This window comes from Brachyistius frenatus, unplaced genomic scaffold (assembly GCF_029030835.1).
Source record: "Brachyistius frenatus isolate BFR_SWC_R1_liver_20210118 unplaced genomic scaffold, ASM2903083v1 Contig_10, whole genome shotgun sequence".
Lineage (NCBI taxonomy): Eukaryota > Metazoa > Chordata > Actinopteri > Embiotocidae > Brachyistius > Brachyistius frenatus.
Window position 1 is genome coordinate 6,115,221 of NW_027210609.1, and position 17,679 is coordinate 6,132,899.

A 17,679-nucleotide genomic window follows, 5' to 3' on the forward strand; every position below is an offset into this window, starting at 1 on the left:
AGATTGACGGCCTTTGGAAACTGAAGGTCAGTTTGCGGTATTTTTATATTCTGTTCCTCCAATAAAACCAAAGATAACATATTCAGTAGCGTTTGCTCAATAATATTATATACCACCAAAAGTAAACACAATACAAACTATGAACCTCTTTCCTTTTATTCAAGTAATTTTCCAGGCGAGTGCTCTTGCAAAGAATTACAGGAACATTTGTCCATATGCTCTGCGTCTCTGCTTTTTACAGCACAATGTTCTCCCACATAAGCATTGTTTCCCTTTTGGGTGTTTTATGATCCCTGCTCTTAGCTCTGTCCTTACCCCCCCGCCCCCCACCACCACCACCACCACCACCCCACACACACGCACTTACTCCCCCTTTCATTAGACATCACATCAGTATTCCCATCTGCAGCCTTCTGAAGGATGTATCCTGATTAATGTCAATTCATGTCCTTTTATTACAGCAGCATGCACGTGTTCACAGCGGAGCTAAATAGAAATTTCACAGCTCAAGTGTTGTTCACAGAGTCCCACGCTATTCTACTGTTGTCTTTATTCACTCATCTTCTTACTTTTGGATTTATACATAAATAATGTTGCTTACTAATTGCCAAAAATAACAAAATAAGGCCCAATTTGACATCTTTAAATGTCTGATTATATGTGACAAAGAAAAGAAATAGAGCTCCTCAACTGTTAAACTGTGATCATCGTATGATTGAATCGATCAATCAATTTTGAAATAGTTGCTCATTATTTTTCTGTCAATCAGCTCTTGGATTAATCAACTAAGTGTTTCAGGTCTACAATACTGAAAGGAGGCCAATTCAAGGTGATATATCAGGATGTTAAATCTTTTCCAAGTTAAATATTGTCAAGCATCATTTGAACTAAATTCTCAAAGTCCTTTTTAAGACAAAGGATTGATGAATGATTTGAATTTCAAGACAAATAATCCAGTTTTAATAACCTTTATCTTTTGTATTATTTTGCCATTTCTGATATGTGATTGCTCGTATCAAGTTTAGTTATTTTTTTTACAGGTTTTTCAGTCAGGTCATGCTTCAGTGCTGCCTGACTTCCAATAAAAGCCCATTTGTTAACCTTGTTTGGCAATTTTTTTTTTCATTTTTCTTTTATTTATATAACGCCAGATCATAACATAAAAGTTATTTCAGGAATTCAACATAGTAAAGTCCTTACAACTGAATTTTGTAGTTGATACTATTTCTCCAGAATAAACACAAAATTGTGCTATTTGTACATGATCTTTTGCAGAGCACATTTTCCACTCACCTGCCCTCTTTTCTGCCAGGTTCCTCTTGACCTAATTTTGAGAAAGCTAGAGATTGAGTGCGGCTACTTCTCAGCAGAACATGTGCATTAGTGGATAAGGTGTCTTTCAGCCCAAAATCTAAACACAGGTTTCACAACTGGCGGTCACACATGGGGCTTTGTGGAGTCTTCTAACCTAGAATATTTTACTAACACATGTAGGCGCTATTTTGAGGTGGAGAGCCTTCAGCACCACAGAGGACATTTGGCTTCAGCGTTCAGTGTTTTACAGATAACCATAGGCTTTCACACACGCACACACACTCACTCACACCCAGCTGACCGCAGAGTGACTGGTTCATCCACAGCCGGTCAGGGAGGCTGATGTTCGCTGGCCTCTCCTCTTGCTGTCTGTTTAATAATTCAACACACCTGAGCAGAAACACATTTGCCCTATCAGTTCCTGTTTGGCCAGCAGAGCGTGGAGATGGCGTTACAAGCTTGCAGTCTGCCTCCCTCTCTCCAACCCCCTCTCCCCCAATCCCCTCCTCCCTCCTCCTCCGACCTCACTCGCTTCACTTCACACCTCTGTCTAGTCTTGTCTGTTAGTAATGAAAGTAATGAAACAGTAAGTATAGATCTCTCTCCTCCACTCCCCATTTCTGTTCCTTTCCCCCCTCCTCTTCTCCCTCTCGAGTTTTCTACCAAATCAGGTAGCGAAACCAACCACATATGTTACATATAATGTTTTCCTTTGATCTATTATCAAATGGATGAATTAATCATCGCCGTGGGAAATTGAAACATCAAACGATTTCACAGTCCTGTATTCACTGTGATCCCACAGAAACATTAGTACCTTTCTATCAGCAGAAACAGGTGCAGCTGCGACAAGGCTTTAATAAGAAATCGAGGGATTTCACACGTGCAGTACATGAAAGTTCTGCGCGTGAGCACAAGACAAAACTCCAGTAGGTTGTGATTTAAAAGATGATGCTGGTTTTGTCAGCCTAAGGAGGTCGGTATGTTGTCCCAGACCCTGAGGGCCTGGAAGTTCTCCTGCAACTGCAGGCACATGTAGTATATGCTGTACAGTATGTCTACTCTCTGCCCTCTTTCTCTTTCATTTTCTTTACCCTGTAGCTAACCAAGGATATGGATCTGCTTTCACCTTCCATTTTTAACTCTAGACTTCTAGGGAGAATTGCGGACCTCAGCAGTTCAGGAGATGTCCATGGGAGGGTCGAAATGAAACTGTTTGTATAACGTAGGGAAAGGAAAGAAGAAAGATGAGGATCAACACAATATAGAACAATACATTGTGATGTATTAAATTGCAGTTTTGAAGGTAGATATGCAGTATTTATATTAAAACCTAAACATCAAAATGTTTTGTCAGTTGTTCCAAAATGACTCGTATTAGTGTTTCCTGATTTACCATCACTGTTTTTAAGGTTAAGTAAAGGCAAGTGAAACTACTTTAAAATTAAGGGAACACTGTTGTTTTGTTTAAAAGTACAGGGTTTCTGTTGGTAATACAAAATTAAGTCTATTTAGAAAATTCGGCACCTCACGCTTTATGTCCATAGCTGAAGTTCAGTATCCTGGCTCCGCCCACCTATTGCTCACAGCCTCAGTTTTTGCTTATAGTTTGAAAACCCTGTTCGCATGAAGGTTCGCTTAGACACTCTGAAGTAGGTGTTGTTAAGTGTGATGGCGTTAAAGGCAAGCATTTGTTTCGATTACTTCCAACAATAGCTCGAGCTAGATGAATCGAAACAAACTACTGTAGAAATGTTGACAAATATTAAAGAGTTGAAGCGAGGGAAGCAAATTCTGCAATCGGCCTTTACCGCCATGCAGCTGCACTCTGCTCACATTGGGGGCGGGTCTCTGTTGTTTACAGCTTGGTTAGTTTCAGCGCACAACTGGAGGTCTGCGCCCATTAGGATGCAATAACTGGAAACAATCACCAATGGCGTGTGCCCAGACCTCTATATTCAAGCAGTGAATTTGGGTACTCATGTAAATTGTAGTGAAGAAGAAGCAGAGTGCCCTACATGTAACAGTGTAGTTGTGTAGGGAACGAGAGTTCACATCCCAGTACAGACCTACAATTAATGATTGGTGGTGTTTGGTTATTGCGTCAGTGGGCTCAGTAGATTACAGGAATGTTGTGTTCCTGGTGGATGTAGTGATGTAGAGACAGAGACAGAGAAAAGTCCAGTCTGGTGAGAGGCTAGTGGTGAGTGGTAGGGCAGCAGGAGTCAGTGAATCCGAAGTAGGTGCCACAGCAGATGTATTGAAAGGTTCTGTTGTGCATATAGGACACCTGAGCCACCTATTCGGTGGGCTGACTGCACTTCCCTGTGGGTCGGTGGGCAGCTGTTCCTTCCTCGTTCAGCGGTGCCACGCTGGCCTACCTGTGGCTCTGCAGCAGTCAGTGTTCCCTCTGCTCACGGTGGCTCACTCTCTGGGGAAATCATCACACTGCTGGCTCCCAGCCCATTTACCAGACACTCATTCTCTGAGCGCATGTGTGAGCATGTGTGTCTATCAGAGCGGACGCTGGTCGGGACTGCATTCCCCCGTCCGCAAGTGAGCTAATGAAACACCAATTGAATGAAAATAGAAAAGCGGCACTTTCAATAAACATGCTGTCTTTTCTCCCAACAGGGTTGTTGATTCAATGCATACACAAGCATTCCACCTGTTTCAGGCTCTTTTTCAATATCAAGTCATTACAAGCATCCATTAGTTGAGGTGATTTTTGTGTTTTGGTGGCTATTTACCAAACCCGCAGAGGTGTTTTATCATGTTCAGGTTCTCGGACTCGGTTTAAGCCGCCTCAGTATGTATTATCTGTGTCTGTACATCTTATGTAACAACCAGGATTTCTAGCAGACAAGCACTGTTTTTCAAAGCCGGCGTATTGTTGGACCTAGATTATAATTCATCACTCAGCTGTGAGCCACCACAGACACTCGTACAGCGGGCCAACATAGAAGGTCTGCCTGATTGTGGTTCTGTATTGTGTGGAGGAACAGGCGGGGAAAATGACATTTTGCAGTCTGGAGAGGGTTACTGCCTACTTTGTGTTTTTTTTTTTACTCTCCTGTGGAGTGTTGTGGTGCATAAACACCTTTTTGTTGTTGTAATGCTGAATAGTATTTACACACCTTTTAGGGCAGATTAGTATAATCTGCATTATTTTCAGTCACTGTATGCTTTCAACCTGCCTTCATCTAAGTCCATAGATGTGTGCGAAAACCATTGGAGGACAAAAATAACACATAATTCTTCCACTTTTGTTTAAGCGTTTCTGACAAACTATTCTGCCAAGATGTTATCTCTTTTGGATCCTACGGTCTAACCTCAGTCTGCTATTTGAATTTGCAAAGCCGTGCTTTTTCCTTATCTATTTTTGATAAAAATCAACAGCCTAGGAAGTTAGTATTATGGCTGCAACTATTTTTGAGATGACATTTTTTCTGTTTTGATCCGTTTGAAGTGAATGCTGCAAAGCAATTGTTCAAATGAAACAAGCTGTAAAATATATATATATATATATATATTTTAAAACAAAGTCATTACAGGTTTTGGAAATCCTTTTTAATGAGAATCATCCACCTTGAAAGGACTTACACGGCTTCATCCTCTTGAAGGTGTTTTGTCTGTTGTTGTACTACAGTATGTAAATGCACACGGGTTTTCCTTTAATAACTTACCTGTTATTACAGACTGACCTCAGCCCACTTTGTGCAGCGCCAGCAGTTTTTGGTCTCACAACAAAGTGCTGATGGCAGGGGTACCTTTCTGCCTGTAACACCTGACTGCTAATGTATATTACACACCAAGTCCCTGAAGGGCCTTCCAATGGAAACTCAGACTTTTTAATTACAGCATTGGTACTGGGTGGGAAGGAAAATGATTTTGGAGGTGAAAAAAGGTGACATTGTAATTTTTTTGAAGACCTGAGGACCAGTGAAATTATTTAGTCTGTTTTTATCTTAATAGTTTTGGTTTCTAATAAGTACGTTTTCTTATGGGGATTTAAAATTTTGGATTTGGGCAGACTTCATTTTTAGCATCATGGGCTCGTAAACAAAGACAGTGGCTACTCTGACTTATTTCTTTTATCAGTAAATGAATTTTAAACCCCTGACTTTCTCATTTATATTACATTAATTGAGAAAATACAGCCTGCATCACTTGTCTGACTAATAACATAAATGGTGGCATGGGTACACAGAGATCAGCAGTATTCCTTAAAGTAAATATTGCTCAGATGATGCATATGTAGTTTTATAGGTAGGAGACCACTCCGGGTGTGTGGATTCATAAAAGACATTATTAAGACCCTTGACACGCAGATGATGAAAAATCCCCCCTGCCACACACTGAAGGGCACAGTCACAGTGAGTCACAGTCGGGTTTACATACCTCAAACAACAAAATGTGCAAATCATTCTCATAGTTGGGGATGTGACGGAGATGAACGAGGGTTGCTCTCTGCCGCTCCCTCAAGGCACCTGTGGAGGCCAAGGTGTGGATCTTTGATTGAAGCGCAGCAAGGCTTAAGGTTGAGAGGCTCCTTGCTGTGAGGATTAAGTTGTAGAAGAGGTGAAGTTGTAGGTCACATGTCAGCCCTATGGAGGACCAACTGTACACAAAAGCACAGTCAGAGCGAGAGAAAATGTGACAAATGCATCAGGGCAAAATTAGAAACATACAAAATATTAATGAGCAACACAGTTCAGATCAGATGTTTATTTTTCCACAAGATGTTCTTTCTGCAGCAAGGGGCAGTACAACACAGGGACTAGCAAATTAGGGCAACTACTGATTATTTTCATCATCCATTAATCTACTTTTTTTTCTGGACTAATAATCAGTGTAATGTTTAGGCAAGCAGCAACAAATATTGAAAAACATTCATTCTAAATTTGAGAACCAATATCAAGATTATTTGTCCAGAACTAATAGAAAACATTTAAGACGTTTTTTTCTTACCAAAAAATGATATCAACAATGAATCATTTCAATAAAAATAATTGCAGACTAAATCTTCAATAATGTTAACAACAAAATAAAAATGATTTTAAAAGTGATTAAAAGCAATTAAAAACAACAAGTGCTTATTAGAATAGATGAAAACTTGAACCAGTTATATCTAATCTAATGAAAATTGGCTTAAATTAATTTAGGTTTTCCATTTGATTTGTTGGCCGAAGAAGGCTGCTGCGAGTTTACTCACCAACAACAAATTGCCGAGACGTTCAGAGCTGATGCTGTGATGAATCTGTTAACTAACACCATCAGCTTACTATAATTAAAAACATTTAAGTTCAGTTCTGGGTGTCCCCTCAACATTAAAGCTCAATTTCTTGTCAATCTAAACTTTCCTGTAGACCTTTTATTGTTGTTCTTGTACCCCTGCGTGAGGACAATTGTACAGGTTCATGCAGGTGACTTAATACCTCAGACTGTATTTAAAAAGGACATAGCCTCTGTGACATCACTCATAGGTTTCCTGAAAAGCAGTTTTGAAACTGAGGTCCGAGTTGCTTCAGCCGTCCCTGTATTGGCAGTGCCTTGCCTGACTAATCTAAAAATAGGTAGCTGACTGGTGTGTGGGTGGAGCTGAGGCGGCTTTAATGAATCCTGGTCATTGAAACCTTGCAGGCAGCTCACCAACTGTCACAGCATCCACCTGTCACTCAAAGCAGACACGTGCATAACTTTAAGCCCTGATACAATTTAAACGGTAAAATTCACCCCCTATACAGATGACACGAACAGGGAAATTAGCTAGTTTAGAGACCAAAACTGTTTTTTGTATGAGGCTGTAAACATGATTATTTCTGCTGTAAATTTAAGCGTTTCGACATGGGGGTCTGTGGGGGACTGACTCGCTTTCGTAGCCAGCCTCTGGTGGCCATTCGAGAAACTGCAGTACTCTGAACTTCCACGTTGGCTTCATTTTTTTAGCCCTGGACATTGCTCCTAGCTGAATACAGTTTCACAGTGTTGAACTGACCTACAGGTGGCAGTACTGCACAAAGAAACACTGATACACTATCAAAGGCAGGGAGGAAGAGTGCCAGCATGTAAACATGATTTTAAGCGGTACAGGTTTAAAGATACACAAAAAACATGCTTTACAAATGTTTTATGTGGAAGAATGTCAGCAAAATAGAAACTGCATGTGTTTAAAAGTTAGTTTCCATGTCTCAAATTTTAACAGTGGTCTCAGAAATGAACATTGGCAGTTTAATTCTCATTTAGTATGGTGATGGATTCATTGTTTGTCTGATAATTCATCACAGATAGTTAAAGTTAAAGTCAATGATCAAATCTTAATGGGCCTCGACCACCGCTCACAAAAACATGTGCAACTCAGTTGCTGTTTTTGATTAAGTGACATATCTTCGAATACTTACTCAAAGATTATAGCTTCCCGCTTCTCTGTGTACGTCACAGTGCTACTTACTGTTCACGCACTACAGTAGCAGTTCATGTGATTCACCCTCATATGTGTGCACTTAACACATGATATGATGACATGACAACATGACATGACATTACATGACATGACATGACTACATAACATGACTACATGACATGACATGACTACATGACATGACATGACTACATAACTACATGACATGACATGACATGAGGGACTATAAGCCTGCTAATTACGGTTCCCAGTGTGAGCCTCTTGCTTGTTGTTTATCTGAAGGAAATTAGAAAATAATTATATTTGTGAAACCTGTTTGGACTTGCTGTGTTTCTCTCCCCAGCTCTCGGTCTCTCTTTTCCTCTCTGCAAACAATATATTATTAATGCAGGGAAGCAAGCCTCTCCAAACCAATTTACATACTGTAGCATCAGACACAATATTATTCATTTGATGTCAGCCACTTGTCAGGATGATTTGATTAGAAGTCTGCTTTATGAATTCAGCATCTGCTGTCACTTCTCAGTGCAGGCCTTCTTCTTTTTTTTGTAAATCCACCATCTTGTAAAGTGCCCAACTGCAAATTTAATAACCACGGATGAAGAAATATATAAGTCGCCACGACTGATTACCAATAACTACTTAAGATTCCCTCCAAGAAAATCATTATTATATCATATACTTTGAAACAAATGCTGATACTGGATAGTTTAAAAAGTCTGATAATGTAATCCTGGGTAATAGACTTTTTTTTTTTATACCAACGCAAAGCATAAGATCATATTTTTAATAAGTAACTTTTACGAGTACATTTTGTTATTAATGACATATTGTATGTAGCCAGAGCTCCCTGGTGGACAAACTATGAAATAGCAGCAGTATTTCTAAATTACCCAAAACCTCTTGTGACCTTTCTGTGATACAGTTTTGACTGGTCATATGCACTGATATCAATACAAGTAGGGAATTACAATGTGTCTCATCACAGTGGTCATTGTTATGATTATTTGTTCAACAACAACTCAAAACGGGCACATACAGTATCTTCCCATGAAAAAAATCTCATCACCAAACCCCAAAACTGTTTAAGCTTTTACTTTCTTGCCTTTAGAATTAAACTGCTGACTGTCAGTAATGATGGGATTGGTTGGGCAGGTTGTTAGATGATCTTATCATAATGTCTTCTTGTTTGGTAAAAGGTTATTTGACTTCAGAGATCGAGTGTTTGTGTTTTATATCGAAGCCATTTTATTTTTTTGGAGTGTGTTTTGTTTGATCTATTTTTGGACACTCAATGGACCTCAAAATGTGTGATTCAGTAGTTCCTGTCCTAAAGAAAATTTTTGTTTACCATCTGTGAAATATTTTCCTTTTTGCGACAAATCGTCTTGTGTAGTAACATCTTAACTTGCATAAACCACAGCTCTTCTGCCCTCCGTTTACCCTGTTTGTCTGGATTTAAGCCCACCAGAGAAGGTTTGTCCATGTGTTACCTGTGATATAATGACGTGACAGTTAAGGTCTGCGGCTCCGACTTGGTAAAATGGTTCACGGCTGGAAATGAATATTTCTCTTTTTATGAGCAGGGTCAGCTGATGTGTCCTTCAAATTTAATACATGCCATCATAATGGTGCAGACAGACATGCACACGGGACACATTCTTAGACTGTACACAAACAAATAGGTGCATACACAATCACTTCAAGAGCATCCAAAAGCCTTCAGGAAGAGAAACCTCCTATTAATCAGTGTGGTGTGACAAAACACATCTCCAGTCTCCAAGTGTCAGTGATTGCCTTCAGTAGAACGGCCTTGAAGCTGATTCTGGTACTGTTTAAGGACGTACGGAGCAGCTCTCTCTTTGTCCACTGATCCACACCAGGGACAGCACTGCAGCAAAACCAGCCAGAACAAATCCATCACACACACAAAAAAAACTGAGCCTGGAAAGAAATACAATAATATTCCATCCATCCATTGAACAAACTGGTCCCATGGCTGCCTCCTGATCTCAAAGTTTTCTTTATTTCCAGGACTCAAAGTAACTATTCTTGAAGTCAAACGTCAGTGCAGGGAACCCCTGAATTGAAAACAAGGCAATCAAACGGCACAATTTGTTTTAAGCAAGCTGTTAAAGTGCAATAGGCATTGCTTCCGTTTACAGTTAGATAAATGGCACATTACAACTTTAAGTGTGTGTTAAACCATAACAGTAGCAAAAAACTACAAAAGAGCATAATAAAAAGCATGTGTTTACAATTAATCAAAAATAAGCAAAGCCAGTAATGTGGCAACAGCAGCCAGTTCAACCCCAAGCAGCCTATTACAATTACAAATTGGCCCTTTGAAAGTAATAATCTGTGAAGTCCTACAAGTAAATGTCTGTTTTGCCTTAATGGCAGTATGGCCATCTGTGTTGTGTTATTCTTGGGTTGTTTGGGTCCTTGGCGCTCGCAAATCTGCACACTGTGCTTCCCAGCATGCACGGCTGGCATGTTGACGTTCATTGATTCACATATCTGCCAAAATGCAGCAAGAGTCATTCAGTTGGTGCTGCACATCTGGTGTGTCAGGATTACAGCAATAAGAGAGGGACATATAGCTGAACATTTACCTTCTGTGGTCTGATGGCTATCTGGATAGTGTCACAGAAAGTTAATCAATAAAATCATAAAATTATCTGCTGATCACACATCAGTCATGTTGCAAGTAAATATTATCGATTACTCTTATCGATCCATGAATTTTCCATTTTGAATTTTGCATGACAATAACGTCTCCCTTCATCTTCCTCCAGGCTCCCCAGCTCGGCACTCTGATGGGCGTCTATCTGCCATGCATCCAGAACATCTTCGGCGTGATCCTCTTCCTCAGGATGACCTGGTTGGTGGGAATCGGAGGTGTCATCGGGACTTTCATCATCGTCTTCATGTGCTGTACCACAGTGAGTGTTTTTCCTTCCTTCTAGTTTATCCCTGGTTTGTCTTGAAAAGCAGAATTTCACACATTTTCTAAACAACGTTTATAGTGAAGAGCAGCGTATTATAGCATACAATTCAGCACTCATACAGGTAACAAGTTGTGCGGGCAGTAAATGAAACCAAATACTGGAACCACCATGGTTAGCTTTGCTGAGAACACAAAAGGAGCTGTCACAGAATATGGTTGGAGGAATATATATATTAGACAGTATGAATATAATTTAATAATTTTCTTTGGCACTTTTATTTCTCTGTTTGGATTAGCCTGTTGCAGGCATTGCTGCAAATACATGAGCAGAATTCTTATGTGACTTTTGCCTGAATATGAAGCAATATTTTTCAATCGTTCAATAGTTTTATCAGATATTTAATTCATTAAAGTAGCCAAAACAGACATTTCCATGTCATTGTTTTATTTATAAATGGTTTGTCAATTGCTTTACTGCAGAAGGGGTCAAACCGTTGTTCTTTAGATTCTCTAAATGACATTATTCTCCTCACTATATAGAGGCATTACTGGCCTTCCCTGTTCCCATTATTGTTGCTAGAGCAGTCAGCAACATTGAAGACTTTGGGATATACCGCTATTTTGTCTTTACATTGTTAAGAATTTACACAGTATAAACTCTCTTTGTTAATTTATTCCAATCAGCAAAAATAATTCCTGATGTAGTAAACCACTAAAGACATAAGTTGTGAAGAGATTGTCATTTCACTAAAACAGCAGGTTAAACTACTGAAGCACTTGAGTACATTTGTTGGGGAGCATTTTCGGCTTCAAATTTTGATGCAATATTGAGTATTTCCAGCTGTGGGATGGTGATGTGGGACCAGCTTAAACAAAACAGCATTTTCTATGTTCAGCATGACTCCCACAGTGAAGGTGGGGCTTGCTCACATGTTTTAAGGCAAAGGTGAAGCTCTAAGGCACAGAAGAATCAGCTAAATGAGGCATCACATGCAAAGCTTAGAAGCAAACCTTACTGAACATATTAGCATCACCAATTTGTTAAATGCTCAGTTATATCCAGCTTTAAGTAGAATTTACAAAAATATCTGTGATCCTGATTTTTACCTTTTGATTTTCCACATTCAATTTATAGGTTACGTTCCCACATTTGACTATAACTATATCACTATAACAAGAGTTTGATAGTTTTATTGTCTGTTGGACGTAATATCTATTTTTAGTTGTTAGCATGGTAGTATTGATCCCGCATGAAGCCCAACAAAGCTGTTAAGGCAGGATTTCAAGGGAGGAAACTTTAACTTTCAACTTATTTCAGCCAGTTTGATCACACCGGCCGTTCGTGGAGTGTCATGTTTGCTGCTACTATACAGTCACATGACATTCACTATGAAGGCCATCTTTAAAGATTTTGCACCAAACCAGGTTCCCTTTGAGGTCTGCACAAAGGAGGAAGCTGCCACTCTTTGAGTGCTCCGGTTGTATTTTATAGACACCAAACATTCAATCTGTAAAAGGAACTAAATAGATGATGACACAAGGTGATGTTCTGTGGTTTCCATTAATGTCAGAGCCACGGAGCTGTAGTCATGTGTCAGAGTGTCTTTGGACTGACGCGCTGTCGCGGCCTTGAGACTCGAATTACAACAGACACTGTCCCACAGGATCGAAGGCGCCGTTGTCAGTGACCTGAGTGGCTGATACAAACTGATTGTGTTTGACTTGTTGGGTGCATTTGATTGTCAGGGAACATATATTGCGCCTCTTCACTGAATTACTAACATCGAGACTATTCTGTGGAGAGGAGTTATTTTACCTTTCTGAAAACATCGTCCAATGTCTGAACTTATTGTCAGGCATCAGGCAAACATTACAGACACATTCAATTTAAATTCAGCTTTTCAGTAGACAGTCCAATGAAGATTTGCTTTTTTTTTTTTATTTTATTTTATGATGGCAGTTTAATTCAAACTGTGTGGCCATCAGAGCTGCATATCTTGTCACAGATTTTCACTGTGCTTTGTGGCAGGACTGTATGTTGGTATGTCCGTGTGTTTGTGCAACCGAGATTCTCCTCCAGCACAGAGTGTATTTATAGAACAACGCCCTCAAATCCCAACCATAGCAAAGTTGCCTGCACACACACACACACACACACACGCGCACACACACACACACGCGCACACATTGCTTCACAATCATGTTGCTCTGTGACAGTATAAAGAAGCCTTTGAAACAGCATATGCAGGATGTTTTGTGCGTTTTTGTACTGATTGTTGTACATATTTGAAAAAAATATAACGTGAATGTTGTAAATGCATTTTTGAGACATGTTGGCCATTGCCTTTAAAATATAGATACTCAAACAGTATAGTATAGCTGTAAAATGGGATATTTTTTGTTTTTTAAATTACATGTCCATCTTAAATATAGAAAGGATTTTAATTGAACTGATTTCGCGCATTTATTTTCTAAAAGAGAAACGATTTTGAGACACTTCTGAACAGAAAAGATCAAAGGTGGTTCAGGCTCATTTTGACAGGAAGCCATGCTAACACACACAAGCACACTTAGATTTCCTTGGCTGCATCTCTTATGCTTACACACATCAACATACAAATTTCCAGTTAATTTTTAAACCCACAAAAAAAAAAAAAAAAAATCCTCTTTTATTTCGTCTCACCGTTTACACACACGGTTTACACGCACATTTCTTATCAGTCACACAGAGCTCACTGCAGAGCCCCGAGGCGATAAGCCTGAGCGTGAATGGTGTGTGAGAAACCCCCACCTCTCTCCTCCTTAGCTCCTTACATAACACATAACCACCCAGACCTCCAGGGGTTGCCAGCAACACGCCAGAGGAGTGTGTGTGTGTGTGCGTGCGTGCGTGCGTGCGTGTGTGTGTGTGTGTGTGTGTGTGTGTGTGTGTGTGTGTGTGTGTGTGTGTGTGTGTGCGCGTACATACATATACGCAGCGATCCCCACCTGAGTGCAATCCACAGGACTTAAAGTGCAAACGAATCACGCATGCTGTGGAGCTTGATGATATACAGCGTGACCGCCTTTTATTCACATGATGGGACGTCACTGACAGCGCACTTTTCATCAGAGGCTCAATCACAGCTGCACATATCTGTAAATGTCAAACACTTACGTCGCTATTTTTTTTTTTTGTGGTCACGCAACATTTTGGCAGAACATTAACGAGGCGCCGCACTCTCGTACATTTAGGGAATCGTTACTACATGAAGAGTGAGCCTGAGTGTGCAACAGCTCTGACGCATTAAACCATTTACCATGAAATTATACACACAACCTACCTTTTTAAAGTCCATATTTCACTGCAGATGCCTTTTCCAAGCCTAACATAGGCTGTGTGTGAGTGTTTTTATACCAGATAATGAATGCGGGCTCGTCACCAAGATAAAATAAGGTTTAATATTCTAGATGGAAAGTCATCTGTTCTTTGGCCCTCCTCATTACTTCCAGGTCTTGAATCCAAATGCTGCGAGGGGAAGGGTGGTCTGCCCTCTGTCGTGACTCATTGAAATGCGAAGGATGCTATTCTCCCTTCATCTATTACATTTTTTCACCCTCATCTATTTCGCTTCCTCAATTTCTCCAAGCCTTTTTATTTTTCATTTTACTGTCTCATTATTTCCACTCTCCTCTCCCATCTTTTGTCCTCTCCTCCGCTTCTCTCTCTCTCTCTCTCTTCTCCCCTACCATCACATTTTTTTGTCCTGCTTTGCCACCTCTCCCCTCCTCTTCCACACAGCTGCATCTCGTCCTCTTTTGTTCACTTTCCATCCTCGATGTCAGTCTGAAAGTCAAAATCACCTCCATCTCCTTCATCTGACACTTTCGCCTTCCACACCAGACCGTCTTACAGTGATAAACAGCGCACTGAAAATACACTTCTCCTGTACCATTGTATGTGAATTGATGAAGTTGTACTCTGCAAAACTATTCAGCATTTGTTTAATGAAGCATTGCTAATGAAGCACACTGAGGCCAGCGCAAAACCTCCTTTCCTGTCAAAACCAATTTCTGCTCAGTTCTGGGGTCGACTAAAGGCCAAATCAGAGTTTGTCTGCAGCTTTGGGAAGAAACAGACCGAAACTGTCCTTTGCAGTCAGCGTTAAGGTGTATAAAAGCTTTCAGACATATCTTAAAAATTTTAATTAGCTTTCTCACCAAATACATTCCTCAGGCTCATCTATAATCACGATGGCTTAGGAACTTATTCCAGCTTTGCTACCATCCAGACGGCCTTTGAAGGAAAGGGATGAGACGGATGGCGGGGTGGCATAATCTGACATTGTCTGTTGGCATGCTTAGAACCCAGTGGGCCTGTGGGTACTTGTGTGTTTGGAGGCTCTGACTGCAGGCTTCATGGAGAAAGATAGCATTAGCAAACCAGACCACATCCTGTACTGTATCACACAAACTCTCAAAACCTCACATTTCTAGGTTACCCGCATCGCCTGAAAGTGGGACGATAAAACAGGCCACAGGCTCTGGGTCAGTAGGAAAAAAGATGCTGTTCATCCTGCCGGCTCCAGCAGAACACTGCTGTTTCCTGTGCCAGTCCACCAATCAGTGGCTGATTCAGACGTGAGCTTACCATGTGAGGCAGCACGGCTCTTTGCTCATCTGCTATGGAGCGGAAACAGATAAAAACAAAAAAATACAATTGTCAATCTAAATTTAGTAATCCAGTCCCCTGTATCTACCGTTGATGCTGTGTTATGGTCCATTTAGGTTTGCATCAAATGAAAGGGAGACCTGAAAACTTTGCGGGACGGTCAGAGCGATCTCTCTGTTTGTGACAGCAGCTGATTGATGATGTTTGTTAACGTGCCTGTCTGCAGTGACGCCCAGAGGGTCATGTGAAGATGTGAAGTAAAAGTAGGACGCTGCTAAAAGTGAAGGTAAAGTGACCAAGTGGGATTTCACAAAAAAAAAATCTCATCTGCTGGGCGTGTGGCGCGCGTGGTGCTCCGTTCAAAAGGAAATGACAGCTGGAAGGTGAGGAATTAACCAGAGAATAGAGGTGAAAATATTAATCTGAAATGGTGAGGAATGAGAGGTCGCGGTTGTTACTTCGCTCTGTCTGCAGCTCGTCACGGTCCAGACAAGAATTTCTTATTGATACAGTTGTCGCTGAAAAATGTATAAATTGACAGTAACGGTTTCAACCGTCCCCGCAGTATATATATCGCGTTCACAAAACAGGATGTATGAATAGAAGGGATGTAAGGTCAAAGTGACCGTGACCTTTGACCCCCCCAAATTCTAAATCAGTTCATCCTTGGGACCAAGTGAATGTTTGTCGGCCAAGTTTGAAGAAATTCTCTGAAGGCCATCCTGAGATATTGCGTTCAGGAAAATGGGACGGAGGAAGACATGATGCCTCCATCTACAGGTGTCTCCGGCGCGGAGGCATACAAATGTTACTTTGTTACTTTAATCAAACACTTTGTTTGAATGTGTGGAAACCACAGGAAATAATACGGTTATCAAAAGATACACTTCAAAAGAAACGCCACGCTATCCAGGGATGCTAATATTTGCTGTTTAGATTACATCACACAGAGACCCACTGTTTAATCCCTTTCTTATACTTTTGTTTTTGGGTTTTTGGGTTTGGAAAAGAAAAAGAGACCCCCGTCCAGGTTCAGATTTGTAAAGGGACAGTTGCGGTTTAGTAATTAGTAAACTATCAGTTAATATTACACAGCACTTGTGTTTGAAAGACAAAATCAAGCTTTTTGGGGAAAAGAATGTATGACTTCTCATATCTCCTTTTTGCTTTACCATGGCTGAAATATAATTGTCTGCCTGTACTACCAGTGTAAATCAGATGAGTCCTTTGCTGGCTTCTCTGTACAGTTGCATGATGATTCACTGATTGGGTATGCGACTCACTACCTCTGCGTGGCTGCTGCCCACATCAGATAAAACACTTAAACAATTACTGTCTTATCTGCTGTGGTGGGAGAAGAGCTTGTGGCCTCATTATGGCCAGATTAGAGAGGAACAGAGCCCCACTCACTCCTCACTCCTGATCATCAGTCCACCGGGCCCCCAGGTGACACTAACCACATTAAAGGTCTTCACAGAGACAAACTGAATGACTGTCAGACGAAACCAACATGTTGTCCTGTGAGTGGAACTCAACAGATGATCCCTAAACAAAAAATAATGTTAATAATGTAGACAGTGATGTGAATTTTTAATCTGAACACCACAGAAAGGACCACTGATTATTATTACTAATCACTGAATGATCATCATTTATTAAAGTATCAATGTTATTTATTATTATTTTCTGTTTTTATGAACAATGAAAGACCCACGTCACGTTGAATGCTGCATTCATGCTGTTTTTTCAAAATTTGAAAGCTTTCATTAACTAAGGCTAGATCTCATAAATAATACAGTGGACAATGAAATGTCCTATTTGAAATATTGACACAGCGACTTACATGATGGATGCATTAGTAGGTAATGGCATAATAAAATAGAAAAATTAAATAATTACGCTAGTAAGGCATTATTTATAGAAAAGTCAAAGCTGTTTTGGGAAAGCATCCTGTTCTCACATCTCCTCCTCATGCTTCTCCTTCTGTCTCTTTCATGTAGAGACGATGTAGAAAGACACTCAGAAATGCAACAAGAGCATTTGAAAGAATAATGAAATCGTAATGCTGTCTTTGCACCATCAAACACGCCATCTCTCTCTTACTGCTTCTCACGTTGTCATTTTTTTTTATTATGCTGGCCTGTTCTTCCACATGCATCTCTGCCTTCCTTCCTCTGCAGGGCAGTCAGGGCTGGCTGTTTGTGCTGCAGGCAGCTGTGAGCTCCACTCTAGCATGCCCTTACATTTCTTATGGTGTTTTTCTCCCACTCAATACCAGAGTTACATTAGAGTTGTCATTGGTTGTCTGAATGTGTTCTGACAGCTGTTGACAGGCCCAGCGGC

The 17,679-nt window shown here is 40.4% G+C and overlaps 1 protein-coding gene across 3 annotated transcripts in view; it reads left to right on the forward strand.

Moving 5' to 3' along the window:
- slc12a5a (solute carrier family 12 member 5a) overlaps nt 1–17,679 on the forward strand; it is a 148,020-nt gene that overhangs the window by 105,516 nt on the left and 24,825 nt on the right. For all 3 annotated transcript variants that reach the window (XM_069691067.1, XM_069691068.1, XM_069691069.1), the window contains exon 4: nt 10,534–10,680. In XM_069691067.1, the coding sequence (XP_069547168.1) occupies nt 10,534–10,680 (147 nt within the window). The remainder of the gene's footprint in view (nt 1–10,533; nt 10,681–17,679) is intronic.